The sequence below is a fragment of the Papilio xuthus genome, unplaced genomic scaffold (assembly GCF_000836235.2).
Source record: "Papilio xuthus unplaced genomic scaffold, Pxut_1.1 DF828780.1, whole genome shotgun sequence".
Classification (NCBI taxonomy): Eukaryota; Metazoa; Arthropoda; class Insecta; order Lepidoptera; family Papilionidae; genus Papilio; species Papilio xuthus.
In genome coordinates this window covers 1,279,042-1,306,445 of record NW_013529869.1, presented here as the reverse complement: position 1 = coordinate 1,306,445, position 27,404 = coordinate 1,279,042, and the positions used below count along the sequence as shown (strand labels likewise).

At 33.3% G+C, this 27,404-nt stretch overlaps 5 protein-coding genes across 10 annotated transcripts in view; 2 read left to right on the top strand and 3 right to left on the bottom strand.

Annotated features, from left to right (window-relative positions):
* Nucleotides 1–5,524, bottom strand: part of LOC106128381 (phosphatase and actin regulator 1) — a 41,220-nt gene extending 35,696 nt beyond the window's left edge. For 3 of the 4 annotated variants that reach the window (XM_013326740.1, XM_013326741.1, XM_013326742.1), the window contains exons 1-2: nucleotides 5,253–5,524; nucleotides 2,024–2,125 (exon numbers count right to left, since the gene is read on the bottom strand). In XM_013326740.1, coding sequence (XP_013182194.1) covers nucleotides 2,024–2,125; nucleotides 5,253–5,343 — 193 coding nt within the window. In that variant the 5' untranslated portion in view covers nucleotides 5,344–5,524. The remainder of the gene's footprint in view (nucleotides 1–2,023; nucleotides 2,126–5,252) is intronic. The other variant, XM_013326746.1, reaches the window with a different exon arrangement.
* Nucleotides 2,274–3,270, bottom strand: LOC106128382 (F-box only protein 7). The gene has a single exon (XM_013326747.1). The coding sequence runs from the start codon at nucleotides 3,171–3,173 to the stop codon at nucleotides 2,310–2,312; it is 864 nt and encodes a 287-aa protein (XP_013182201.1). The 5' UTR covers nucleotides 3,174–3,270; the 3' UTR covers nucleotides 2,274–2,309.
* A 318-nt stretch (nucleotides 5,525–5,842) lies between the features above and the next one.
* Nucleotides 5,843–11,452, top strand: S6k (Ribosomal protein S6 kinase). 2 transcript variants are annotated; one of them, XM_013326653.1, is made up of 10 exons: nucleotides 5,843–6,652; nucleotides 6,914–6,954; nucleotides 7,030–7,291; nucleotides 7,426–7,559; nucleotides 7,883–8,074; nucleotides 8,153–8,243; nucleotides 8,361–8,603; nucleotides 9,440–9,547; nucleotides 9,696–9,862; nucleotides 10,868–11,452. In XM_013326653.1, coding segments are annotated over exons 1-10 (1,338 nt in total). In that variant the 5' UTR covers nucleotides 5,843–6,553; the 3' UTR covers nucleotides 10,869–11,452. The 2 variants fall into 2 exon arrangements, with proteins under 2 accessions (XP_013182107.1, XP_013182106.1); XM_013326652.1 differs by lacking the exon at nucleotides 10,868–11,452 and having other exon boundaries at nucleotides 5,844–6,652; nucleotides 9,696–10,261.
* Nucleotides 11,453–11,565: 113 nt separating this feature from the next.
* On the bottom strand, nucleotides 11,566–13,101 carry LOC106128333 (RPA-interacting protein alpha). The gene is made up of 3 exons (XM_013326657.1): nucleotides 12,788–13,101; nucleotides 12,155–12,354; nucleotides 11,566–12,030 (listed from the first exon to the last, which is right to left on the bottom strand). The coding sequence occupies exons 1-3, from the start codon at nucleotides 12,878–12,880 to the stop codon at nucleotides 11,715–11,717; spliced, it is 609 nt and encodes a 202-aa protein (XP_013182111.1). The 5' UTR covers nucleotides 12,881–13,101; the 3' UTR covers nucleotides 11,566–11,714.
* A 467-nt stretch (nucleotides 13,102–13,568) lies between these two features.
* Nucleotides 13,569–27,399, top strand: Mondo (MLX interacting protein mondo). Of its 2 annotated transcripts, none has more exons than XM_013326650.1 (18): nucleotides 13,569–14,051; nucleotides 15,522–15,628; nucleotides 17,320–17,393; nucleotides 17,470–17,595; nucleotides 17,739–17,895; nucleotides 18,011–18,106; nucleotides 18,219–18,392; nucleotides 18,465–18,764; nucleotides 18,840–19,327; nucleotides 19,456–19,647; nucleotides 19,751–19,910; nucleotides 20,392–20,513; nucleotides 21,778–21,951; nucleotides 22,507–22,634; nucleotides 23,073–23,196; nucleotides 24,746–24,875; nucleotides 25,321–25,462; nucleotides 25,512–27,399. In XM_013326650.1, the coding sequence occupies exons 1-17, from the start codon at nucleotides 13,759–13,761 to the stop codon at nucleotides 25,443–25,445; spliced, it is 2,970 nt and encodes a 989-aa protein (XP_013182104.1). In that variant the 5' UTR covers nucleotides 13,569–13,758; the 3' UTR covers nucleotides 25,446–25,462; nucleotides 25,512–27,399. The 2 variants fall into 2 exon arrangements, with proteins under 2 accessions (XP_013182104.1, XP_013182105.1); XM_013326651.1 differs by lacking the exon at nucleotides 13,569–14,051 and adding an exon at nucleotides 15,320–15,480 and having other exon boundaries at nucleotides 15,560–15,628.
* The last annotated feature ends 5 nt before the right edge of the window (nucleotides 27,400–27,404 follow it).

Sequence of the window (27,404 nt, the reverse complement as noted above, 5' to 3'; positions counted from 1 at the left end):
AACACTTTACAGCATAGTAAGAGTACTTCACTTCAGTAGTTCATTTAACTTTGTTTACCTTATTTTTTTATTATAATTTTCCTACATTTAGGCAAATGTCATGCAGCAATAATGAAAAATTATATTAGTCTAATCTCAAAGTCCGTCGAAAACACTTCACGTTAGCAGTATTCTTAAAGTTAATTTAAATTAAAATGCTTAAAAAACAATGATTACAAATTTAGCACATGATTGTACCCTTACAAAATTCCGACTTGCTTGTGGGATCACAGTGTTGACGGGTAGATTAAACGTTTAGCTCGTTTATTAATAGAATATACCCTTTGCCCTAGAAAATAATCCGACCATACATTAAAGTCAGCCGCCTAGATGAGCGTATAACGTACGCGATGAAGCTTGAATTTATAAAAAAAAACATAAAAGAAAACATTGAAATTTTACACTGAGTGATCATAACAAATGAACCGGCCATACTACTATTGTATCAATATACACATAGTTAAGTCATAATATTGATGATAAAGTTACATGATAGATTACCTTAAAGCTTAAAGTCAAAACGCGACTGCAAGCATTATCGGACGCTGGCTATTGATTTAAATCTTTCAGCATAGCTGTTTGTATATCCGTCGCTTATTGGCTTGATGTGTTGACTCTGAACCTTACACTAAATAGTATGATTATTAACCGTAGTCTTTGTAACAAAACATTTCAAAGAGGTTACAATAGTAAACGATTCTGGTTATTAAGCCTAAAAATGTTATCGGCCTATTAAGGTGCAAGTCTAGACGTAATATTTCATATATTCCGCTGGAGTTTTCTGACCTCTGTGAGTAACATACCTTTGGTGTATATGGGGAAGTCACCGTCGGATCGGCTATGGGTGAGCATGGAGCCGTAGTACCGCCACGGCGGGCGATCGCGCGTCAGCCGTGGGCCCTCCACGACGCCGCTCACCTCAACCAACCCAACATCACATATAATCACGGCACACGGCCCTACATTTACGTAGCACGAAGTACGTGACTGGACGACACACCGAGCACGCTTTGACACGCCAATGGCGGCGCCTTCGAGGCGAGAGTACAAACGGAGGCTGCGCGGCGCATCTCACTCGCGCACCCTCGCGCCCTCCCTTGTCATATCCCGACATTCCGATAACCTTCCCTACCTAGAGCTTTAATAATATTATTTTAAACACTGCTTACCGGGACATCTTTTATCGATGCAATATACTTAAGTATGTACATATTCGAAACTATGCCAGCCATTATTAAAGATTGGAATTCGTACGAATTTTTTCCACACAATTTTTAAACACTATTGTATCAAGATGAGTAAAACGAGAGAAAACTGTTAAAGCTTAAGGTTTGCACAATTTGAAACAGATATAAACATATACGCCTATTCGGTACCTATTACGTTATGTCAAAATTTGATAGTGAATTGGACAACTTTAGTGAAAAACCTGAAGGCAAATTTCGCTTATGTGTAAGTATTGAATAAATAATATGTAAAAGATACTTTTATTCTTATAACTTTATGTAAGGAAAACAGCAAAGGATTACCGCGTCTATAGGCAAAGCTAGCCAATGGCACCAAACAACATGATACCTATCCAACACAACAAAAAATAATAGTATAAGTTAAGTTGTGAATGGAGCCCAGATATACATTGCTCGTAGGCATATATTGAAAGTATGAAAAATATGCTATTAAAGTTTTTTAGATATTACATCCAGACACTCCAATTTAATATTTATAAACAAAGCTGACCCTTATATGGTTATGTAAATTAAAAACCTTGGGAATTATGTTAGGCAATACAGATAACAACAAAATGAAAATAGAAAAACAAGACAAGGAAAATTACACCTTAGCCCTAATTATTTATATTATGTAATTAATGTATATTTCTTACCACTCAATCACCTTATTAATAGTTTACAATAGTATCAGTCAAAACTATAACATAATATTATTATCAGCCCAACATCAGTTTACTAGCAAAGTGTTTACTCACACAGATCACCATTTGTAGCCGAAGTTTCAATTGGTAATGATAAATGTCGCCCTCCTTTTCCAACTGCCTGCACACCCTGAATCGGTTTGTCCTCTGTTTGACCTAATGAATATATATAATGCAAGTTTACAAATTTTTTTTTTTTTCAAACACAACAAAAGTAGGCAACTAAATTTAACATAATATGTGATTTATTCCTTTAAGTAAATACATAAATTAAATGACCATTCAAATTTTACATTTCAAAAGATATAATTAATAGTACTCATTTAATTGAAAAATAAAATTATATCACATCTCGTAATGGAAAAATATAAAAGGGTATATTTCTTTCATCTGGATAAAATGAAGTAACTGAATGGTGATCCTGTATGTTTCTACTGGAAATACTACTACTTTGTATTTTATCTTGTGATAAATATTTTTCTTTATACAATGTCTTCCAACTTGTTGCAACAGGTGTATTATCCTTGAAATCTCTTTTATACATTTCTCGCCATAACCCTTCATTGCTTGCTACAGCTTTTAGACGTTTACATGTTTCTGATACGTTTAAAATATCTCTAGCACATAGGTAAGGCAGAATATTAAACAGTATTATCTCATCTGGAAGCCCAACTAAACTAGCACTGGGATATCCGTAGTTACTGAGAATCTTGCTTTTAACTGCTGATAAAACTTTGTTCTTGAAAGTTACTGAGAGATGTTTTAAATCACGAAATATCATAGGTATTGTTGAAGCTCGTGGTGACACAACATAGCGACTGATTGGTAAACAAACTGAATAAGTTTCACCATTCATATCATTGATCATCAAATTTATCAGCATCAGAGCTCCTAGTGGACTTATAATAAGCTTCAATGGCAAGTCAGAACACCCAAACATTACAAACTTAGCCTCATACAACCCAGTCTCCAACTTTTTAGGTATTAATTCCTGAACATCATAAGAATTTACATTTTCTTTAACCTCGGAATCATTAATAACTGGTAGAAATCCATTTTCTAGCATCAAAACAATGATCAAAACATAGAAAAGATCATTTTGTACTGGTTCTGTGCCTTTATTCTGTGAAAGCACTTCCCTGGACAGAGTATCAAGTAATGTGGATATATTTTCTATTGTACTATCTTCTAATTTCAGAGACATTTTAAGAAATAATACAAAGTTGAGTGTACAAATATTTATAGTTAAGAGTCATTGCAATTAGTACTACATAATTTTATATATCAAGTTGTCAGTGTCAAGGATTTTAAGATTGTCATAGCATGAAATGTTCACAGACTATACACCTTTGTTATTGACTATGGTTTTTATCTCCTCTGTAACCCTAATTTTAAATCTTTTTATAACTAAATTATATAATGAAAGATTCAAATGCTATTCATACCAACAAAGCTATCTGAACTGCTCAAACATAATACAAACTAAATTATGACTGCTCACTAGCGCCCCCCTGTCGATATCATTCGTTTGCTATTAACGTATAACCATCAACATCATGTGAATGTACACAATTATCACAAGATCTACTTTGTACTGTAGCTGTTATTTCATTTTTTATGTAATTTTATATGACTAAGAATGTTTAATATACAGCATGTCCCAATATTCAACAACAAAATGGTATTGGTGTATAGCCAGATAGATATCTACATCTACATAGAGAAAAATAATAAAACAAATCCAACTCTATTTGTTTAAAAGTTACCTTAACTTTTGTAACTTTTCTAATAATTTGATACCCTACACCATATGATTAGACACTATCGCTACAAATAAGAAAATATTCCTGCAATTTTTTTTTTATTAGCTACCTTAGTAACATAGCTATAATTTGCAGTTGAAAATAGGACCAAAACATTCATAATTTAAGCACAAAAAATTTGACTGTTTTCTTGAAACTTTTAACTCTTAACCAACTTTGACATGCTATTGTGTAAAAAAAATGTATACCATGTAAACCACCATGTAAATCACAGCTCTTAATTACAAAAGTTAGCGCAACTCATCAAGATTCTAAAATGCTACAATACTATCATTAAACCTGCGAAAATTCTAAGAACTTAATTATCAAAAATTAGAACTGATTATTTTTTGTAGTTATTAAGAATTTTATTAAGTGTTTACAAAAGGGTTTTTTGAACACTTAACTTCTGATCAGACTGTAAATATATTATTTGATGAAGTGTTTGCAATTGAGCATTAATAAGAAATGAAATATTAGATTTTCACATATAGACATCATGAATGAAAAAAAATTAAATATTTTAAAGACAACTTTAGCACATTTAACTATGTAACACTTGACTTTTGTTATACCCTTGAATCTGCTAAGCCAGAAAATATAGTACCACTGATAATGGTTAGTTTCTGGCCATGATGCCGGATTTAATAACATAACTGATACTTACTTACTGATACTTGATATTTGGTAATATTTACATAGATAATTTGATTGTTACATAAATATTGTAAAAGCTAACTCCTTTTACTATTACATACTTGGAATATTGAAGGATTATTTGTTTATTTTTCCAACCGATTTCATAAATATTGATAGTACAGAACATACACAACATTTACTATATTTGGTTAAAATTAATTTAATGTGGTTTCTATATATATAATAATTGTAAATGATTAATATTATGTTGTTTTATTTTATATGGTTCAGTTAACTATTAATTATTATCACAACCACAAATTCACATTATGTATCAACAAAATAGAAAGGTTCCAATTGACATTTGTAAAGTTTTGAACCACTACAATTGTTGTTACCATGACATGGTATGAGTCATGTTTTTAGATAATATGGTTAAGGATATATCGTAGTTCAAATCTAAATGCATATGAAACTGTATAAATAGTATATGAAAAAGAAAGCTATGTACAAATTTGGTATGTTTGTTTTTTTTGTATACGCAATGGGTATTACCTTCCGACAGTAAACTTAAAGATTTTGTTTGTTTCTAAAGTTGTTCCTATTAGAAGAGCATAAAAATGAATACTTATCAATCGACATTACTACTTTAAACATACTATTATATAGAAACAACTTTTTGAATTAGTCCTAGTCGAGTACTTCAACAAATTATGTTTAATTAAAGCAGTTCGTTGGCGTATTACGAAAGAGTTATAAATTAAAAGTTAAATCAAATGTCACTATCAACTAGGTTAGACTGTGTACCATATTTTACTCAAACAAACTTTTGTGTAACTTACCTATATTTCCGCTACTGTCTAATTTCTTATTGCTCTTCAAGGAACCATCAGAATTCTGATTACCCGAACTTTTATCGTTGTCACTAGCCATTGAAAGGTTTCTTGCAACTCTCAAAAACTATTTCATTGTTATTGAGGTACTATTGGTAAAGTTATTAAGCTAATTTTCAAATCTATCTTATAAACATATAAAAGTAAGAAAAGCACTTTGATAACTTTTTTATAACTACGATTAATAATACATGTTTACACCTTCGACAACCGACTGTTCGTTCAAAACCAGTATTTTCTGAAAACTCTGTTTATCATCTGTATCTGAGGGTACAGATAACTAACTAACTAATAATGAACGTTAGCAAAAAACGGTTATTTTAAAGGAAATTATGCACATTAATCTCCGCTTGTTTCAATTTATAATAGTAGGTTAAAAAACCTTGTTACCTATTCATTATTATATTTTGACATGATTTTTAGTAGTTATAGTAATACCCTACTTATATTTTTTAAATATTATTTGTTATAATTATAAGCATATTTCATACGTTCTAGTTTTCCTTAGTTTTTTTTAGTTATTCTAAGGCTATATACCAATTTTTATGTTATCAAGTTATAACTTAAGTCTTGTACATATACGGCGACGGGAATCGTGCGGTTTTAGAACAGCTGAAAAAACGCGCGGTTATGATGTACATATTGTATAGTTGTCAGATATGACCAATTACTTATTGACCAACAATGTGGGACCTTTAGGATCAATAATTTATTATTTTTTTAAAACAGCCAATTTGCCATGTGTTCTTTATTTGCAATTAGCAATATAATGTAAAAAATAGACCGCTATCGGGCACCTATTACAAAATAGCATTGACATATTTAATACCGTATTTTACTTTTTGTAAGATCGAAGTTTTGTAAGAAGAAGAAGTTGTGCCAACCGCTTACCCGTCGATGACAGAACGCCATCACGATTTTGAGATTTTAAACCGCACGATTCAGAAAAGCGCGGTTCATTCATTTGTACAGGGCCTTAGGCTACAATTAGCTACAAAGCTACAGCTACAATTTGATTTGGTAGTGCTACACTTGTAACTTTTCTAATCTATGAGCAATTTTTGCTGTGCATTTGTCTTGTTTGTTCCTTATAATTTTTCGTCATAACTTTGATCAAAACATAAGATAAAAAGTTTTACTGTGGTGATAATTAATTGAAAAATTATATCGTGTAATTAATTTATAATAAAATATCCCACGTTACGTGACTGTGCTAACTACAGTTGTATTGCTGATGTGATATTACTGAAATGTCATCGTATATGGCAGGTGTTTTCGATTTAGATTTGGATGTTGATACAGTTACAGTTGGAGATTCTGACGAAGACGATATTATTGAAGTTGATGAGGTATTTATGTCATGTTCATTTCTATAGATAATTGTTGACACCATACCATAACCTAACATTTATCGTGTCGTATACTTCGACTCCAATGTTCAAGGGCTCAGCCTTTATTTATATTTGACGACGACTATAAAAAACTCAATAGTTATGATAATTTTTCTAGTAAACTATTTAGTTTATAATCTTGAATCTCAGATCACTTATTCATACAGGTAATCTTATGTCACATCATATATAAAATTTTATTAAAATTGTTTTGTGCAGGTTGATTATGATCCCGAACTTAATGTGCATAACATAGCTGAGTGAGTATTCTATTCTATTTTAGAATATATTGAATGTTATCAATACCATGTATATTTTTATGATTATTTTTATAGATCGGAGTGTTCAGAAACTATACAGTTATCAGAAGACAATGTAAATCCGGGACAGTGCAAGCGTCTAGGACCGCAAGATTTTGAATTAAGAAAAGTGTTAGGAAAAGGTGGCTATGGCAAAGTATTTCAAGTACGAAAAATCACAGGGCCTGATGCAGGTGCTCATTTTGCAATGAAGGTTCTTAAGAAAGCTTCTATAGTTCGTAATCAGAAAGATACTGCCCACACTAAAGCAGAAAGAAATATTTTGGAAGCTGTCAAGGTAAGCATACTATGCAATTGAAACAAATAACTTTTATATATTGCAATTATGCTGTATTTGATGGTAAATTATTTTTAAAACGTCATGTTTTATTTCTTTGTATTAAGTTGATCAAATTGTATTTACATTTTCAGCATCCATTCATAGTTGAATTAGTATATGCTTTCCAAACTGGTGGAAAACTGTATTTAATTTTAGAGTATTTAAGTGGTGGAGAACTTTTTATGCATCTAGAGAGAGAAGGTATTTTTCTTGAAGACACTGCTTGGTAAGTACACCCTCGGTAAGATACCTAAAGTATTATGTAGTTTACTACTTTACCAATTATTTGAAATTCATCTAGTAGTTTGGGAATAAATTATTGATACATTTAAATAGATATAATAATTAATGTAATATGCTAATAATTCAGATGGTTAGGTTAGAGTTTCTAGGTCTTCAATTGCAATGTAAAAGTTCATCTAATCTAAAAATATACATTAGTTACATAAGTTGATGTTTCTACATCCATCTCTTGTTTTAACATATATATTTTACAGAAAACGTGCAACTAATTTAAATTCTAAGAATCACTTTTCTTAATTTTTACAGCTTTTATTTATCAGAAATCATATTAGCACTGGAACATTTACATAGTTTGGGCATCATTTATCGTGATCTCAAACCAGAGAATGTTCTCCTAGATGCTCAGGGTCATGTAAAACTAACTGATTTTGGGTTATGTAAAGAACATATACAAGAAGGTATTGTTACACATACATTTTGTGGTACAATTGAATATATGTAAGTATTTTTTTTTATGATTGTTATATGTGATGTGAGACATATGAATTTATTACAATAATTAATTTTACCCTTAAGGGCGCCAGAAATTTTAACAAGAAGTGGCCATGGAAAAGCTGTAGATTGGTGGAGTTTAGGTGCTTTAATGTATGATATGCTGATTGGCCAGGTATGTCAGTAAAATATATATTTGGAAACAAATTTTATAGGCATTTTTAGAAATACATATTTGATATTACTTTTAAAACTATTGTTTACTCTGTTTATAATTCTCATTCTATTTCAGCCTCCATTCACTGGTGATAATCGCACTAAAACAATAGAAAAAATATTAAAAGGAAAACTCATGTTACCTGCTTACCTTACACAAGACGCACGCGATTTGATAAGACGCCTTATGAAGCGGTCGGAAACCCAACGCCTGGGCGCCGCCGGCGCTTCTGCGGTGCGCGGACACGCATTCTTCAAACATGTGCACTGGGATGATGTTTTTAACAGAAGACTGGAACCACCAATGAAACCAATTCTAGTAAGTTTTTATTTTAATAAAAGTGCTGTATCATCATTAAAACTTTGCCAAAGATTAACATATTATATAATTCCTACATCACAAATTGAATCGTCTCTATAGAAATTTTAGACTCAATGATAATATTGTAGGAAGCCGACCAAAGTCAGCTGCTAGTGGATGCCATTACTTGAGATGATGACAATTCATTAGGAAAGTACTGTTAATACCCAATTTCTGATGAGTGCTGATGACTAAAAACATTAATTGCTTCAATTTTGTTCTTAATAGGTCAAGGGTACATTTCATAACTACTAAAGATAATGACATGTTTTAATTTTTAAGCTATAATAGATCTTATCAAGCAGGAATAAATTTTGAAAGCAACTTGATTTCTTCAAGTTTTAAAATATTTTTAATATATTTAGCAATAGGAAGAAAATAATAAGTGATCAGTGGCTTGGTATAAAACATACCAGGAAAACAAAGACTAATTGTTAATTAACTGCGCAATACTGTCTCAATACATTATCATTATATAAGAACAGTTATATTGTTATATAAATTCTAAAAGCAGTAAAACTAATAGTCATATTTTATGTAGTAAAATTGGGGTCAAGATGACAATTGTTAAAACTTGGCCTACTAATATCTAAAAAAATCAGGATTTTTGCACTAAACCTGCAATACAACTGTGCAAAACTTGTAGTAGCAATACTAAAAACACCTAGTAGTAATACTAAATTGGATATATTAAGTGAAGTAATTTCTCTACTACAATGAATTCCTTGAAATATAAATAAAGATACTGTTCATTTCCAAATTATTGATTACCAATATTTATCTTTTGTTTACAGTCAAGTGAAGATGATGTTTCACAATTTGATACAAGATTTACTTTACAAACTCCCATCGATTCCCCGGATGAGTCTACACTTAGTGAAAGTGCTAACCTAATGTTCCAGGTATTATTTCAATTTGCTATCTTTAGTTTAATTATGCATTGTAGATGTGTAATTTGGCATCATAAGTGTTTGGCATGTTTTAGAAATTTTTAAGGTTAAATTTTTGTCGCAATCTTTAAGTTGTTTTTTCGGCTTTATGAATGTTTAGGGTTTCACATACGTCGCCCCGTCCGTGCTGGATGAGGTGCACAAGCCGCGCGTGGTGACGGCGCGCTCGCCACGACGACCACGCTCGCACCACGCGCCCTTCGCCGCTCCCGCCGCCTCGCACGCGCTGCAGGAAGACCTCATGGATGTACAAGGTCTACCTATATAGTGAGTAGCCGCTCGCCCGACGCCATAGCAATAATATCGGAATGTATTTATTATCTGTAAAGACTTCACAAGTCTTATTTCAATTGAAATATATCAAGTGTAACAAGACGATTTAAGCTCCTGTTTTTATTTTCATGTTGTTTATGTCATTTTCGAGGAGCAGATTACGTCAATATTATTATTTTATTTGTGTATAGTTTAAGTTATATTAAGTTGATTAGTTTGTTGTTAATTCCGTTTGTGTTAACCCTGAAATCAACTTTTTTATGTACTGTATGTTCAAAAATAATGCAAAAATCATAAATTTAAAAGCTATAAGAATATTGTTAAATATTTAAAAACTTTTATGAGGATATATAAATAAAGAGAAACTACAACAATGCATTACCTGACATAATACAATATCAATAATACTTATGGTGGACAAAATAATCCTTGCATAAATAACTAGTTGTTAATTCAAACAGTGCTCAAACAGTGCCTTCAAATATATAACTTTATAACTAATAATTTTAAGTATAGGAACAGTAAGAATACACATTTTTACCAAACCATGTACTTATTTTTTTTATGATTATTGTCTGAAGTGTGTCTGTACAAGAAAAAAATAATAATCTTTTGTTACACTTGGTATAATAATATAAATGATTAACAAATTAATATTAGGATTAATTAAGTTTGTTTAGAATCTATAAAGGATTGATGTATAGTCAAAATTGAATAGAAATGAGGAATTACAAAAATGTTGTTTGAATAAATTACCTTTATATGCACAGAAAATATTAAAAATAGACTTGTTTATATCAATTTAAAACTAAAACTTTCCAAAAAAAATCCATTGACAATAAATAAATGACATTGTCAGCCAGTGACATATGTAAGTGTAATTCCTCATTTCCGTTGAATTGGACCATATTGTGTTACTTGAACATTTAATGAGATTATGATAAAGCGGTTGTTGAATGTAATTAACAAAGAATATAAGTACGAATGTTTTATTTTCAGGCCTAGGATAATTCACATAGTTGACCATTTTATACAAATGATGAATACAACAAAAGCTGCCCATCTTGTAATAATGTCCGTAAAATAATGGTACTGTTTTATACTACTATTGTTAATGTACATTTTATACGAGTTACCGTTTAGTTTAATATTTTGGTAGGGTTTTAACACTTATAATAAAACGTTCTAACTCCGATTATATTACAGAGTAAAAATAATTTAAAAATATACCTTGTTACCACGCTTCATGAATTGAATTAAAGGTCATTTTTATTTTGTAATTTGTGTTTGATTTATAAACATTGGCGATGCAACTTCTTAACACAAATACATAGATTCATCAACGTCAAGGTGGGAACATTTGATTGGCATTTGTAGCACTTGTCACTGAACATACAACCTGTTGTATGTCTGTTTACGTTTGCTGATCGAGATTTGTAGCTATTTACAAATTAAATATGTATGGTCTACATTCACAACAATGGCAATGCTTGTCAAAAACTTTTGAAAATGATAAGGCACATAAATATACAATGATATGATGGTGCTAAGTCCATAGCAGATATTCTTATAACTATTCTGATAACATATTTAACAAAATTATTTCCAGATGCATTTTATTCGGAAATATCTTAATGAAAATAATAACAAAATATAAAAAAAACAATACAAAATTACAGTTTTAAGTTATAAATGTGAATTAACTCTAGAAGGCATAGTAGAATGGAGGAAGCAGAGAATCAAAAAGTTATAATCATATGGCCATAACTTTATGAAATGAGTATATCAAAAGTTATTGTTAATATGCATATACATCACAATATTTTTAAACTTTTAGATGAATACATTATAATATCAGCTGTATGTCCGTGCATTGTGCACATATTAAATATATATGTGTGTCATTTAATTCAGGAACTGATGTGAATTCAGCTGTCTCATTACAATTTTTAGAATGTTTATCAATAGAATCAAGAATTACTTTTTTTATTTCTTGTAAAGTACTTTGTGTTTTAATATTAACATGACAATTAGGACAAGATACTATTCCATCTTCATATTTAAAATTCTTCTTTTGGCAAACAGGACATGTGACATCTTCTTGTTCTAAAACTGACCAATCAACATTATCCATTTGTGATTTTTCATATTCCTCCAAGCACCTAAAACACTTTTTTTATTTAGTTAAACAGAAATCTAATATATTATATTTGATACATACATGATAAAAAAAACTGTAAATCTAATCAACCTTTCAAAATTTCAAGACAATAAAACAGAACAAACCATTGTAATTCTTCATCAATAAGTTCATTTTTTATCTCATTTAGCACTTCACTTTCTTCATCTGATTCTTCAAATTTAGAAAATCCAAACATACTTTTATAAATTGTTATCAAAGTGTCCCGAAGTTCAGTTTCATCCGCAGACCCTCGGAATTTGTCCAGAAGCATATTACGGCAATTATGCACCTTTTCTTTGTAATCCTAAAAATTATTTATGTTTGTAACTTTGTCACAATTTTATCATCATAAATGGTTTTGGATGAATAGCTTTATATTTATTAGCCGTATAGGAAATTAAATCTCTGGGATATGTATGTAAGTTGTGTTATTATATTTTACATATTTTTAACTACCCCTAAATTAAGTTACAGTTTTTTTGTCTTTAAGCATTAAGTCCTAAAAATATAGAATGTTTATAATAGTGTACTAATGAATTGGATATAACTACCATTACATTTGAAATTGTACGAGATTAAAATTTCAGTTTATGACAAAATTTACTAGAATATGTAGGTAACATTTCAGAAATATCAGGTATTACTGAAAATGATGTTATAAAATGCCTAACATTTTGCCGTTGAACTTGTTAAATCAAGCAGTTGTATTGCTAAAACAGACAAATGAACATACCTACCTTTTTAAGTTTTTCTTTAATAGCTATTGGGGACTGTTTTTGTTTAGTCCTTAAATTTTTGAAAGACGGGGAATTGGCTTTTGGTGAATTCATGATTAAAGCGATTTTACTATATACGAAAGGGAAAAAGCAGTGTTAAAGGCAAATCCGAAATGATGAAATTTTCACTTTAGTTTAGGCGGGATTTTTAATATTTTTATTTTTTGTACAGTTGACAGTTGAGCGTCTTTGATTGATTGTCATGACAGTGACACTTAAAGAGTATACATGTGACACTGGGCTTATCGCGTTCGCGTTGCAGCTTGAATAAATACCAAATAAATACAGTGAATAACTGTCAAAAGTGAGCAAAAAACAAAAAAAAATATTGATATAAACACTTGTTAAACATTGGTGAAACTTTTGAAATTAGTAAATAAAAATGATTACAATATTAGTTAATCTAAAACTTGAAAATAATGAGAAACTTTATAGGAAAAAGTTGTGAAAACTTGATCAAATACTTGGAACATTAAAGAAATATGTAATCGAAATGGATTAATTTTAATTTCCTTCCTATAAGAAGCCAACCAGGGTTGGCCGTAAAAATTATATGTAAGAGAAATCATTAAGGTTTATAAAACCTTGTTCATGGACCCCGCATGTATTGGGAAAATGCCAGGGAGATGATGAAATATGCAAAATGGATATTGTGTTGAAAAAGTAAGAATAGCTTTAAATTAATTATTACAAAGAAAAATAAAAACCTTTTTTCAGTATTGCTATGTCTAAGAAAAATACTAGTCTTCAGAATCATAAAGTATATAGCAACATTAAGAATAAAATGTCAGATACAGATACAGCAGATGGAAAAAACAATGTGAGTGATAAGTGAAAATATGGCTAAGTCCAAAAGTTGAGTTTTGTGATAATCCTTATTTAAGATATAACCAATTTATTGAAAGAAAAAATACTATATATATCTTTGGAAAATGACACATGTAGAAAAACACCAAACCCGTACGGGGAAGGAAACCATTCACTCAGGGCATTTTATGGTGTCACATTTTGAAGCAGAAGAGCAGGATGATTTTGATGATTTGGCTGTTCCTGTACCCGACGAGGAACAAACAGTTCAGAAAAATACGGTAGTTGCAATGTACACAGTACCTGGATCATCCGAAACATACACATTGTCTGATAAGGAAGAAAGTAAACAACATCAACAACTTTCTATAGAAATATCTCTTACAAAGTTATTCAAATGTATGTCTTTAGCATACAGGTAAGTTGCATTTATTTATATTTACATGTATAAGACTATTGATTTCAGAGACATAGCTTCTTGGTTTTTTCCATTAATGTGCTCTTGTATTGGTTGTTGTAATAAATCAAAGTTTTGCATAAATAGCTTCATAATGAAGTCAGTATATTAGAGGTCAAATAGGTTGTGTATTACAAAAAGCGAAAAAAAAATTAACATTGAAATTTTAAGTAATTATATAAAACAAGTGACATGAACAAATACAGTATATCAACATTTTGCAAATAACAGTTCAAAAGCATTTTGCATATGTAAATGAGGAAACATATGTTTCTAGTTGGATTGGAGTACAAAGATAACATAGGTCATCGGAGCCTGTATAAAAGACACGGGTCATTTGCGCAGATAAGTCTGTCTATGAATGCTTAGTTATAAATATTGTTTGTTAAATATTTTCCATAACACTCAGTTTTGCAGATTTGTTTATTTTATTGATAAAATTATAGTTAGGTTTTATAGATTTTTATCTGTAAGTATCTTATATTTATTTATATTGAGAAATGAATTTTTTTTTATTCTTTCATTCATATAAACATAAATCACTATCATTTTTTATTGGTACTATAGCAGTAAAAATAACCCACCTTAAATATTCTTGACAAGTGGAATATTGTTTATAAATTTAATTAAATGATCTATCTGCTTTCTATTACATAAATTTCTGTCTAATGCAAAGAAAAGTTAAAGGAATAAAATTATAAACTATAAATCACATAGAAAAAAAATTCACATTACTGGGATAAGGCCAGGAAGATAATAATGAACAGATAAAAAATAAATTATTAGTAGTATCTAAGTATTAATATTAATAAATATTTTATTTTAAAATATAATATTTTGTTTCGAAAAAAGTAATATGCTGACATTATGGTTTGTCTAGAGTTATTATTAAAAAGCATCAAATATGTTTCAATAATCAAAAAAAAAATATAAATATTTGTTGAGATATCAAATATTAATTAAATCTTTTAATATCTTTAGTATTTAGAAAAGTATTTGCAAAAAAATACTTCTTTTTTCCACAGTTACAACAACATGTACATATATTGCTTAAACTACTCTAGTAGAAATGAAGATAAGATACAGTCAAGCTCCATTCTTATCAAATTGTTATTTATAATAAGCTTAAGATCATTTATTGATAGTGGTATAGATAAAGTCACTACACAAGATTGTCTGCCATTTTACATTTTAGTCGTACAGTTCTACATTGAAGCTGTACTTTGTATAAAAATAAAAAATTATATTAATTAACAATGTCCTGTTTAATTTTTTATAAATCAAAAATGATTCTTATGAACTCTAGAACTTTTATAGTCAATTTGATTGTGGAAATGCTCGGTTTAAAGATTAATTTGTGATGTTAATTAGACTATTTAGGATAAGCATGGTAAGTTTGTATTATTAATTTTTATTTATTATATACTTCAGACAAAAATTAACCTCACCCAAATGGAATCGTTTCAAAGGTATAAAACTACGTTGGAAGGACAAGATCAGATTGAACAATGTTATATGGAGATGCTGGCACATGCAATGTAAGTTTACATTTCTTATTGTTTTACTTATATACCCCTTTTCTCCTTTATGTCACTTCTTTATAAATGTCTATTTTCTTAAATTAAAAGTGATTTTTTAATGTTAATTTCGGTTATAAAAAAATCAAAGCCCAATTGAATAAAGTATTTTTGCACATATGTTACTTTTTATGTATGTCAGTTTGTGTATAATTTGCAATGTAAGATGTCTCTCTCCCTCTTTGTTTTTTTTTTAAATTGAATGAGAGACACATGGTTATGATTTGATTTGCAACTGATAACAATTTTTATCAGTAATTTCTATGTAAAGTTTAAACTTAGCAAATTGAATGTATACATGTATGACAAAAAAAATACAATAAATGGCAAATATTTTTATTCATTATGTTAATTATGTAGAATTTTTAATTTATATAAATACTAGCTGTACCCCCGACTCCGTCCATGGGGACTTAAAAAACAAACATTAGTAGCCTATGTGTACTTCCAGACTATGTTCTACATTTATGCCAAATTTCAGCTAGGTTCATGCAGCCGTTCTGGAGATGCCTTAACAAACATACATCCATCTAAACATTTGCATTTGTAATATTAGAAAGATGTTATTATGCATATGTTTAAGCAGATTGTTGCATACTTTGATCTAATTTAAATGAGATTTTTATTAACTTTTTTTACACATACTTATCTATATGATTCTAGTACTGATGTCTGTTGATTGATCCCGGTTGCGCGTAGGGTCGTTTACCGATGTTGATAAGACTATTGATTGGTGATAACATAAAGTAATTGTTATATATTGTAAGCCTTATCCCTTCTAATGAAAAATATTTATTAAGTATGGATTATGTAAGATGATTTTCTGATAGTGATCACATTGGATATACTTATAAACTATCTGCTGCCTCCGACTCCGTCCGCGCGTGATCAAAAAAAGACTAATTAGTAGCCTTTGTGTTTTTCGAGACTATTTTCTACCTCTATGCCAAATTACATAAAGATCTGTTGAGCCGTTTATGTTTTCACTTTATGTTTTCTGGGCAACTTTTATACCGTAAAACTTTCTTTGCGAAGTCAATTTCGTCGTCGGTATGGAATAAATAAAATCAATATTTAATTAAACTGACTCGCAATACTAAAATGTACAGATAAAAATGTTACCTAATTAATATACATCTCAAATCTGATCTTGACCCAATTTGACTTTGTGATCTATTTGAACTCCGTCGCAATTCAATAATTTCATGCAAGTTATTTAAATGTAGACAAGATTAAAGAACGATACTTCTATGGTGGAATTGCAGAGTGAAAATTCATTTTTCTATTGAAAAACTTGAAACGGTTGAGTACTTTTTGATTTCGTCTTTGGAAGTAGGACAAACATGTATCGCGGATTGCCATAAATTTTCATTGCGTCAAGTTTTGATTTATAATAATAGGCCTTAGGTATGTAGATTTTATTTCAAATGCTATGAATGTTGTCGAAGTTTATTAACCGTTACGTGTTCAATTTAAAGTTAAGTAATCCGACATTATAAAATTATAACTCAATCAGCGGGCATATCTTTTTGTTTTTACAGATATTGATACCGTTTTTTAATAATTAAATAAAGTTTACCTTGGTTTTTATAAACTTTAGAGATAAGCTTAAAAAATGTACATAACCTAACCTCAAATATGTATTGTTGCAGTTATAAAAAAACAGAATACATTTGTGTGTCAGTTCGCCTCTCCTTTAGATGTTGACACACACGTGAAACCAGAGGTAAAATAACTATACGAGAAATAATTAATTTTCAATACATATTGCATGTATATACATATTATAATATTTATTTCAGACAACTATATTAGAAGGTAAATATTGGAAAAGAAGAGCCGAAGCGGTTATAGCAGAATATAAAAAATGGCGCATGTTTCATATTATGCGACTCCTTGGCAAGGGGGACAGCTCAGTCCAGGATACGGTATGTATTGCTTGCAAATTGGTTGACGTATTTATACCGTCTTTGAGATCTAGAACAAGAAGTGTTATAGTCAATAATGACATGAGTGACAGGTTGTTTGATAGGCAAGGTGTCCGGTAGGTAAGAGGGCGGTTTGTTCGCAGATGTCGGACATGGACACGGTGGAGTCGTTCTCGCAGTGCAGCGACCTGGCGGCCAACATGCTCACGGACGAGGACTACCTCAACTTCATGAGTGACACGCTATTCTCCACCATCACAAACCACCAACCGTTCGCCTTCCCTGACTGCAGGGAGATCGGTACCTTCATCACTATTCAATTATATCTTTTATAAAAATATAAATAATAGATAATGTCGAAGCGATCCGGCGATCTCGATAAGAAATGGAATAATTTATATTACTTTTGTCACAGCCAGAGGAGCTGGTCTAGCCGATTTCATACAACCAAGCTTGGGTCCTTTGCAGCCTAATCTTGATGATTTTATGGACACACTAGAGCCTCTCCAAGGTAAGTATGCTTTATATACACCTGTTATTTGAAAAATATATGTGGTGCCATGGATATTGTTTTACTTATTCTGTTCGATACTTCGAATGTTACAATTTACTTGAATTTGCAGACCTTCTATCGATGCCACGTCTTCCTCCTGTGCCCGAAGAGACGACCATTCCATCGGAGGAGGCGTTGTACAGGAGCGGCATGTCAGTAGATACTTATACTCCCCAAGGTTACATTGCAGGCAGTCAGAATACTTCTGCAGTCACAATGCCCACCAGTCAGATGAGCATTCATGGTATTTGCATATCATCACTCTTCTGCAACTTGGTATGACACGAGGGGGCCCTAAACTAGTTCTTTTTTGAAGGTACGAGTAACAATACTCAGTTGATGTCGATGCCAGAACAAGTCAAAGGCGAGGAGATGCGAATGTATGATAATAGCCGGCTGTTCACGCAGACCGATCTGCCGAACAGCATCATGAGTGGCCCGGAGATGCTCTCCGCCTTCCCCCAGAGCTCGTACGAGCGGACCCCCGCGCCGCCGCCCGACTGCGCCCCTCCGACCCTGCACGCCAACGCCTTCGTGCCCAAGTCCCCTAGGGTGCAATTCGTAGCCGCGCAAAAAATATCGTCTCAGCCTGATGCCTACAACAAGTATAATGCAGGTTAACATTTATTTATTTTAAACTATCTAGGTAATTGGATTTTTTTCTTAATTTAAAGACCACCCCATTTTGTAGGTATACCGCCATCGCAGACGGCGCCGGAGACAGTTTCTCTTCTGCAGCAGCCAGTGCAGAATGCTAAATATGCTTCGACTATCATAATTCAAGGTCGCAGCGGGTACAGTCGCGAGAAGCCGCGAACGCGGATAAATCATTACACGAATCAGATAGGCAACAATCAGTACCCGGCGTACTCGGCGACCATACCGGCCCACAGCGCGGCACAGCCGGCACACGGCGCGGCGCAGGCGGTGCACAACCCGGCGCAGGTGGTGCACGGTGCGGTGCAGGCGGTACACAGCCCGGCGCAAGCGGTGCACAGCGCGGCGCCGGGCTACGAGCCTCGGCCTCCCGCCACGCGCCCTCCCGCGCCGCAGATGCAGTACTTGCAGCCCAACCATGTGGAATCCTACAAGGCGAAGGCCGGGCCATCGCCGACGAACGTTCGCTCCTTCAAGCTACCCTCACCCCCCTTAGCGCCTGCGCCTGCGCATTCGCAACAGGTACGATGAAAGTTGTTTATCTATCGAATTTACTATTGCATACTGTAACCTATCAAATGCTTTTAAAGGTTAATCAAAATTTAATCATAAAAATTACACAAAGCATAAGAATTTGAAATATAATGCAGGTAGTGGCTAGCGGCTCTAGCTCCTCTGTACCGCGCAACAAGGAGCAATTTCGGTCGCATAGTTTACCGCTGGGCGCGCAGCTGAGCTCAGAGTGGGTGGTGAGCGCGGGCGTAGCCGCCGCTCCGGCCGCTGCGCCCGCTCAGGTGCTCGTCGCGCCGCAGGATGCCTCGCCCGTCAGGCATACGCCTAGGGTTAGTTTTTCGTCTCAAGTACAATTATATCGTATTGTATGCAATATAAAGAAACGGTTTAATACTTGTGGAGGTGAAACTAATGGTAAGGGTGTATGTACAGGCGCGCGAGACTACTGGCGCGCTGCGGCTGCGGTCGCGGTCCACGTCTGGCGGGGTGAGCGAGCCGCGCCGCGTGCCGCCGCCGCTCAGCAGCGTCGCCTCCGAGCCCGCGCTGCCGCAGGCCAGCGTCATGCTGGCACACCTGCTCTCCGCGCACCACTGTTAGTACACACACATACACCCACACCTTTCTTCTATACACAAACAAGACATACACCAAATTATACTATACTTTCATTCCTTACGAACATATCAAAGTGGAACAATAAGTAACAAAAACAGTAACACACATTTTTTCTACTTCAATTTCACTTTCTTCCAACTATAATACAATAATTCAAACTGCATGCAATTGTAATTTTGAAGATAAAACTAATAAAGCAAGGCAATATTTTGACTGGAAATCGAGATACAAAACTGCACGTTGTTTTGCATGTGTTTACGCTTGTCGCTATGTGAGATAACGAAGCGTCGCGCTTGCAAAACAATTATACAAGTATAAATAAATAAATACCAAAGTCTATGTTTATTTGAACTTAACACTTTAGTCTTGAATATTCTATATATATTCTTTTTAAAAAAAACCTATCTACTGAATTCAACATCGTGCTCTTCTTATCTAAAATAGTCATATTTTTGCAGCTCAAAACCTATACACAATAAAGGGTAAAGACGAGGGCGCGGGGGGAAGTGAGCCCACCAAATCTCCGATTAGAAGGGCTCAGCCGTCGCCTATTGAAAACGATGTTATGTCGCCGCATCAGGTAACGTTCAATGTCTTCATTTTATATTATTTATCATAAAACTAGCTGTCGCCCGCGAATCCGTCTGCGCGGAATTCAAAACAAACTTAATAAGTAGCCTACGTGTATATCCAGACTATGTTCTACATCTATGCCACATATCAGCGAGAATCATGCAGCCATTGATACCTTCAAACAAACATCCATGCATCCATTCATCTAATCATGCACATTTATAAAATTAGTAAAAATAGTGAGAATAAGTAAAATACTCTTGCGATGATTAATAATCCAGTAGGAAATTTTAAAATGGTACATTTTGTAAAAGTCAATAGACGAGATTTGTATGCAAAGATTATATGTTTAAGTTAAGTTTTAGGGATAGTGTGCTAAATGATACATATACAAATATAAAATGTTTTATGTTTGTATATTCAATTATAAGTAAATATCTTTGCATATGTATATTTATACCAAAAATAATAACAATCGCCACAAGATACTATTTACATTGTTATTTCAGACAAGACACGCGTGTGGTGCGTGTTCCCTAACATAAAAATGATAGTCTTATCGGGACATTATAAAAGCGATATACAAGTCGCGCTATAGGTAACGTGCGGAATGCTACGCCTTAAAACCATATTTATTTTGTAAGAATACAAAGAATAATTAACGTATTAATCAGGAATTAAGTTAGTTTACTAGTTTGGGGTCAATGCCCTACCGAAATGAATATTAATACGATTTTTTAATTAATTTCTAAGTTTAACTGATATAAATTTAACCACTATGGTTTAGCGAATCTTTGATAGACCATAAATATAGTCGAATCTGTATTAGCGAGATTATATCTTATTATTTTACTAATATTATAAATGCGAATGTTTGGATGGATGTTTGTTAGTTTGAAGGTATCTCAAAAAAAGGCGGAACAGATCTCGATTAAATTTGGCGTACGCATAAAACACAGTCTGGAAGAACACATAGGCTACTAATCACGTCTTTCTTAGTATCGGACGTACGGAGTCGCGGGCGACCGTTTGTTTTAATATAAGAAACCTCTAAGCGATAAAAATATACCGTTCCCTTGATATCATTTATCCAGACTCGACTATAGTTAGTGCAACTTTATTGCAGTATTTTGACCAATTGAGATTCCAACTTAACATATGACCTGTATTATAATGCACAAGTACAATTGTCACGGAAATGAAATCTCTCAGTAAGTTTCCACTGGCACGAGTGTTTCGGCAGTGGAAACTGATTGTAAGTGTTGTGTCAGTCGCTGTCACCGCCGGGGTCGCCGACGTCGCCGCGGGCGGGGTCGCCGCGGGATTCGCGGGAGGCGCGTCGCTCTCACCTGCACACGGAGCAGAAGCGCCGATACAACATCAAGAATGGCTTCGACACGCTGCAGACACTTATACCGCACCTTAACACAAACCCCGCCGCAAAGGTACAGTTGGGGACATTTATTTCCTACCCACCCAATCTTCGGTGGTTGTCCGCAATGCAACCAGGACGAAAACTTGTCATAGCAATCATACGGGTTAGTTATAGCTATTATGGTGAAAGTTTGTTGCACGATAATTCCATTGTAAGTGTCCGCTGCTAAGGTATATTTGGAGACGTTTATTTCCTACCCACCGTCTTCTCGGCGGTTGTGCGCAATACAATCAGGATAAATAATACTTGTAGTACATGTACGTGCTTAATTAAAGATCTTATGGTGACAGTTTATTGCATGATTTGCGATTGTTAGTGGGAAGCAAATTTAATTCTTTGTACACACCATAGCTTGTGAAATGCCAACGATGAATTAACCACGACTCGACTTCACGGCATATAAACGTGAAGGAAATAAATACTTTGCTATTTTGTCTTATATTAAAAAATTTTGCTCTCTTTATTCACAGTTTTACAATATTGCAAATAAATAGTAATTTAAAAAATTCAAACTAATTGCTAAAATTATGTTCCCATTACATAGTGACTATGTATTTTGGTTTAGATAAGTAAAGCTGCAATGCTACAGAAAGGAGCAGAATATATAAAACAGTTGAAAGCTGAAAGAAATCAAATCAAAGAGGAAATGGAAAGTTTGCGGGCGCAAATTGATTGCTTGAATAACTCCATTTCGTAAGTAAACACATTTTATTATTTGTTTTATAAAAAAAAGATGAGATTATTATGGAACTAGTAAGCAGTAATCGTGAATTTATACGGTATAGTACGTTTCAAATAAGAATGTGGAAGAACGCGGGCCATAAGTTTACTTCAAATCTCAAATCAATAAGGATATGTTGTCAGTAAAATGGATATTTTAAAAATGACACTTATTCTAAATTTAAATGTTTGAGTTCAAAATAAATCGCGATTTTTTTTAAATCATTACATTTCTTTTTAGATCTTTATTTAGATTTTTTTGGTTTGACACGATTTGACATTGGCACATTTTTATTTCAAACATATTAATAATCTGTTTCGTTGGATTATAGACCTTTTAGTGATTTTGGATAATCTTCGGGCAGTTTGGTTTATTTTTTTTTATGTCAAATGTGTATTGTGATATGACAGGAACTGCCACTCGATGCTGCCGGCGACAGGTGCGCCGGTGTCGCGTGCGCGCGCCGGCAGACTGCGCGAGATGTTCGCGCGACACGTCGCCAACCGCACCATGCACAACTGGAAGTATTGGCTCGTATCCTTTACATACAAACAAACAAATGCAGCATACCAAATACTATACAATATTGTGATCCCACGTTGAATGAGATTAGTGCACGCTGGGACTATTGAGGTGCAAACGTAATGTTGCTAAGCTAACTTGTTTCACGTAATCGGTGCAAATTTAATCTAATTGTCTATTTTTATCGAATCTCAAATCGCCTCTGTTACTGTCTCATTGTCAAGAAACACCTCTGGTAGACATTTTTCCCGTTCCGTTCCGGCTTTTATCGTGTCTTGTTATCGGAAACACAGCTTGTGATTATTTAATAACGTGATCTCCTCTCCCCCCTCCTGGTGCCCCCCTCTCCCTCTATCAATGTGCGTTATCATAGTTACGCACAGAGATACACAGACATACGTGTGGCCTAGAAATAAACAGATATGGCTACGATTATTTATCTATGGATCATTTGGAAATTTTTATCTTTATGTCGACTCTAAACTTAGCTTAAGTATTAATGGAAATAAATCACTGATAGGAGCTATTTTTTGTATTTAAATGGGGGTGTGTGCTCACCCGTGTAAATTTATGTTTTGCATTAAATACAAAACTTATAACATTTTACGAATAAAAATATTTTATAATCACGTGATTGTCAACTTCCAATCAGAATGCGTACGCGTCGTTCGTCTTTAATCGCCTTTCCATTGGCTACAGAGTGAGCGAGATAGCTCTGCGCGAATGGGACAACCTGTATAGAACCGCGTGGGAAGTCAAAGTTCTTAAGGGTCTATTTTCATATCGAAATTCGCAATATTTTATTTTTAATTCTAAAATTCGGTATACGCACCTATTAACATTTTCCGACGCCATATAAAAGTTGAGAGTTCAGGACTCATCGTCTATATTCTTACCTTGCATAGTCATATTACCATAGGTTTCCAATGCATGCTTTTTGCTTTAAGGAATAAAGCAAGTTTTTCAGGTGTCACGCCAGTATAAACCCACGGTTAGTGTGATAACACTCACTACTCGTTGAACAACTTTCGACTGGCAATTATGAAGAAAAGAAAAAAAAAATATAAAATTTTAGACATAAGGTTGAAATTTGAGTAATTTTTGTTTATGAAAAAAATGTAATATGATTTAATCTATAGATAATACGGACAAATGATGCTTCATCGATGTTATCTCGTTCAATTGTCTGTACAGATAATATAAAGGTCTGGTTTATCATGATAAACACTGAAACATGTGAATGGTACAATTAAATTAAAGTTTTTTAAGCTTTTGTAAAGCATCGATATCATTAAAAAAACAAAACAGTATCAAATTATTTTGGACGAAATTAGTTTAAAACGTTCATGATTCTATCATTGTTGATTAATTTACATATTGCTATTTATTTTATACGAATAGATCTAGATAAAATTAAAACAAAACAAAATTAAAATTAAATCTCACATAACCTTACCTTTCCCCCAGAAGGTAAGGCATCTTTTGAAGCTCCCCCCCTTTTCCCCCTGAAAGGAACTGGGTAACATATTTGTGTGTGGTATATTCCTTAAGAGTGGTTCAGTTCAGCGTGGTGAGCGCGGCGCTGGTGGAGTCGTTCAGTGCGTGCGTGTCGTGCGGCAGCGGCGCAGACCTCGTGCGCACCACGCTGCTCTGGGCAGAGCAGCACTGCTCCCTTGTTGAGATGCGCCCAGGTAATACACCTTGTTTAACTATACTGATGTCCGATTTAAATCTGTGCTACTCGAGACTATGTTCTGTATCTGTGCAAAATGTCAATAAGGTGGTGTTAAACCGTTGTAGAATTATTGAACAAATATGTAAATCAAACCTATCCCACGGGAACTATACGCATATCCGGGATCATAAGTTGTCTATGTATTCTTCCAGTCTTTGTTCTACATCTATACTAAACTTCATCGAGATTCATGCAGCCGTTCTAGAACGTATCTAGATATATCTTCAAACAAACATCTATCCATACCTCCAAACATTTTCATTCATACTATAAGTAAGGTCTCTAATGATTTTAGTATATTTACTACCTCGTTCAATTATGATAAAATCGTTGTGACATCTTTTCCGTGATAGTAATGCTAAAGTTATAAATTTTAATTGTCCTTGTATTTATTTATTCAGCGGTGCTGAACTCGTTGCGCGTGCTGTGCACGACGACGGACATCCTGACGAGTCCCGAGCGGTTGCCGGAGGAGGCGCGCGCAGCTGCAGCAGCCGGCGCCGGCGTCAAACGCGAGCCCACATAACGCACGCCCACGCCCACATCGCGCCCACATCGCGCCCACATCGCGCCCACACTGCGCCACGCCCACATCGCGCCCACACTGCGCCACGCCCACATCACACTCCATACATTATGTATACACAGACGCAGGGTATTTAGTAAATAGTATGATTGCAAATTATTATACTACAATAATTATTCAACTCAATCACATTGACGATGCAAATTAATTTAATACTTATCTTTTTGACATTCTACATTTGCTATAGCACAGAGTAGAGAAATATAGCCGTATCGTTTGTACATTTTTCATTAAATGTCTTAAGTCATCAAGTTAGTTCAGATGTAACAAATACGTAAAAAACTTGTAAATTGTGTATAGAAAAAATATATCATAAACTTGTTATAGCTCAAATCTTTGAGCAACATTATATCCCGCCGACTTTATGTTGTACTTAAAATGATAAATGTCTCTTACAATTTTAATGCAACTCATTTTATTCAATAGCAAATTTAAGTTTTTAATTGATGCTGTAATTCTCTACGCTGTTCAGAATTGCCTAAAACTATTGAAGGTACAACCAAGACAAATCACAACTCTTCATCTTTTAACGCTATTTTATTGAAACTAAAAACATTTTTAATGTAAATAGTAATTAAAAAATATATTCTGCTGGTTTTGAGAAAAACGTAGTATATTTAAACAAAAAATATAGTTAAATATTGTACAGCCAAAAAGTAAAATTTGTTCTTTGTGAATGGAATTCCTCAATTTGTTAAATCATAAAATGATCTTACTTAAAATCCGTCCAAAGCTCACATGAGACATATCCATGAAAGCATATTCATATTTTAAAAAAAACACGCATCGCCTGTGTCATATTTACGTTGAAGTTTGTCATAACTATGGGTGCGACGATTTGGATAAAAAGAAAAAAATATTACTAAAGAAATTATATATCATTGGTGTCCAAGACTAAAATCCTTGTTTAAAAATATATTGTCATCTCTCTCATTATCTTTGAACCAACAGAGATAACAATATTTTGATACAGGGATTTTGGTCTCAGAAACCAACAAATAGTCGCGTAGGCTTGACTTGTGTTGTTATATTTTTGTTCCGATTCTTGTAAAAACACAAACGCACAAGTTTATTAATAAGACGGGTTGAAGGACATTTAAATTGAGCTGTGAAAGTACATAATACTGTGATTTTATATTGTTCACTTAGTCTGTTGTATAAATAAAATATCACTTTGAAAGTTGTGTAATGATGAAGCGAGGGCTTTCGCTAACCGTATCGTGCCTTAGATTTAACTCATCTTAGACTCCAATCGGCTGCTATTTAACTGAAGAACTTTACTGCTGTGATACTTATATTATTCTCTTTGACAAAAGAAATTCTGCAATATATAACATATATAAATGTTACAGCAATCAATTTCTACAGTTATTAATTTACATATGTACATACATTACTGTAAATATAATATAATAGTGAAATGTTATGTCTCGAGTGCCTGTGCCTAGGTAACGACGAGGGCATGTCATTTATACTCCGACATGTAGCGATCTGTCTGCCAAAGAATCCGTATCCGCGGCGCGCCCCGCCCCTGCCCGTGTAGGCCACGCCCCCGCCCGTGCAGGCCACGCCCCCACACGATACCAACATAGTCGTTAAGTGGAAAGTATGAGTTTATTGATGTCGAGATTTAATTTAGTATAAATAAATAAGTGTATTTACGAATGCGACTACTGTAAGTAAATATTTTTATATGGTTTGTGTTGTGACACACAAATGTTTTTATATAACTATGTAAATCGGTGCCAACGTAAATATTGTTGTAATTTGTTATGTAGTGATATAATTTTATGATGTATCGTTGACTCTGGTTGCGACCGAAGGAGACGGCGAGCTTTAAATTAGTTATTTGCAATTGTTGTTCTATTGGAAATACAATTTTAAAACACAAACACAATC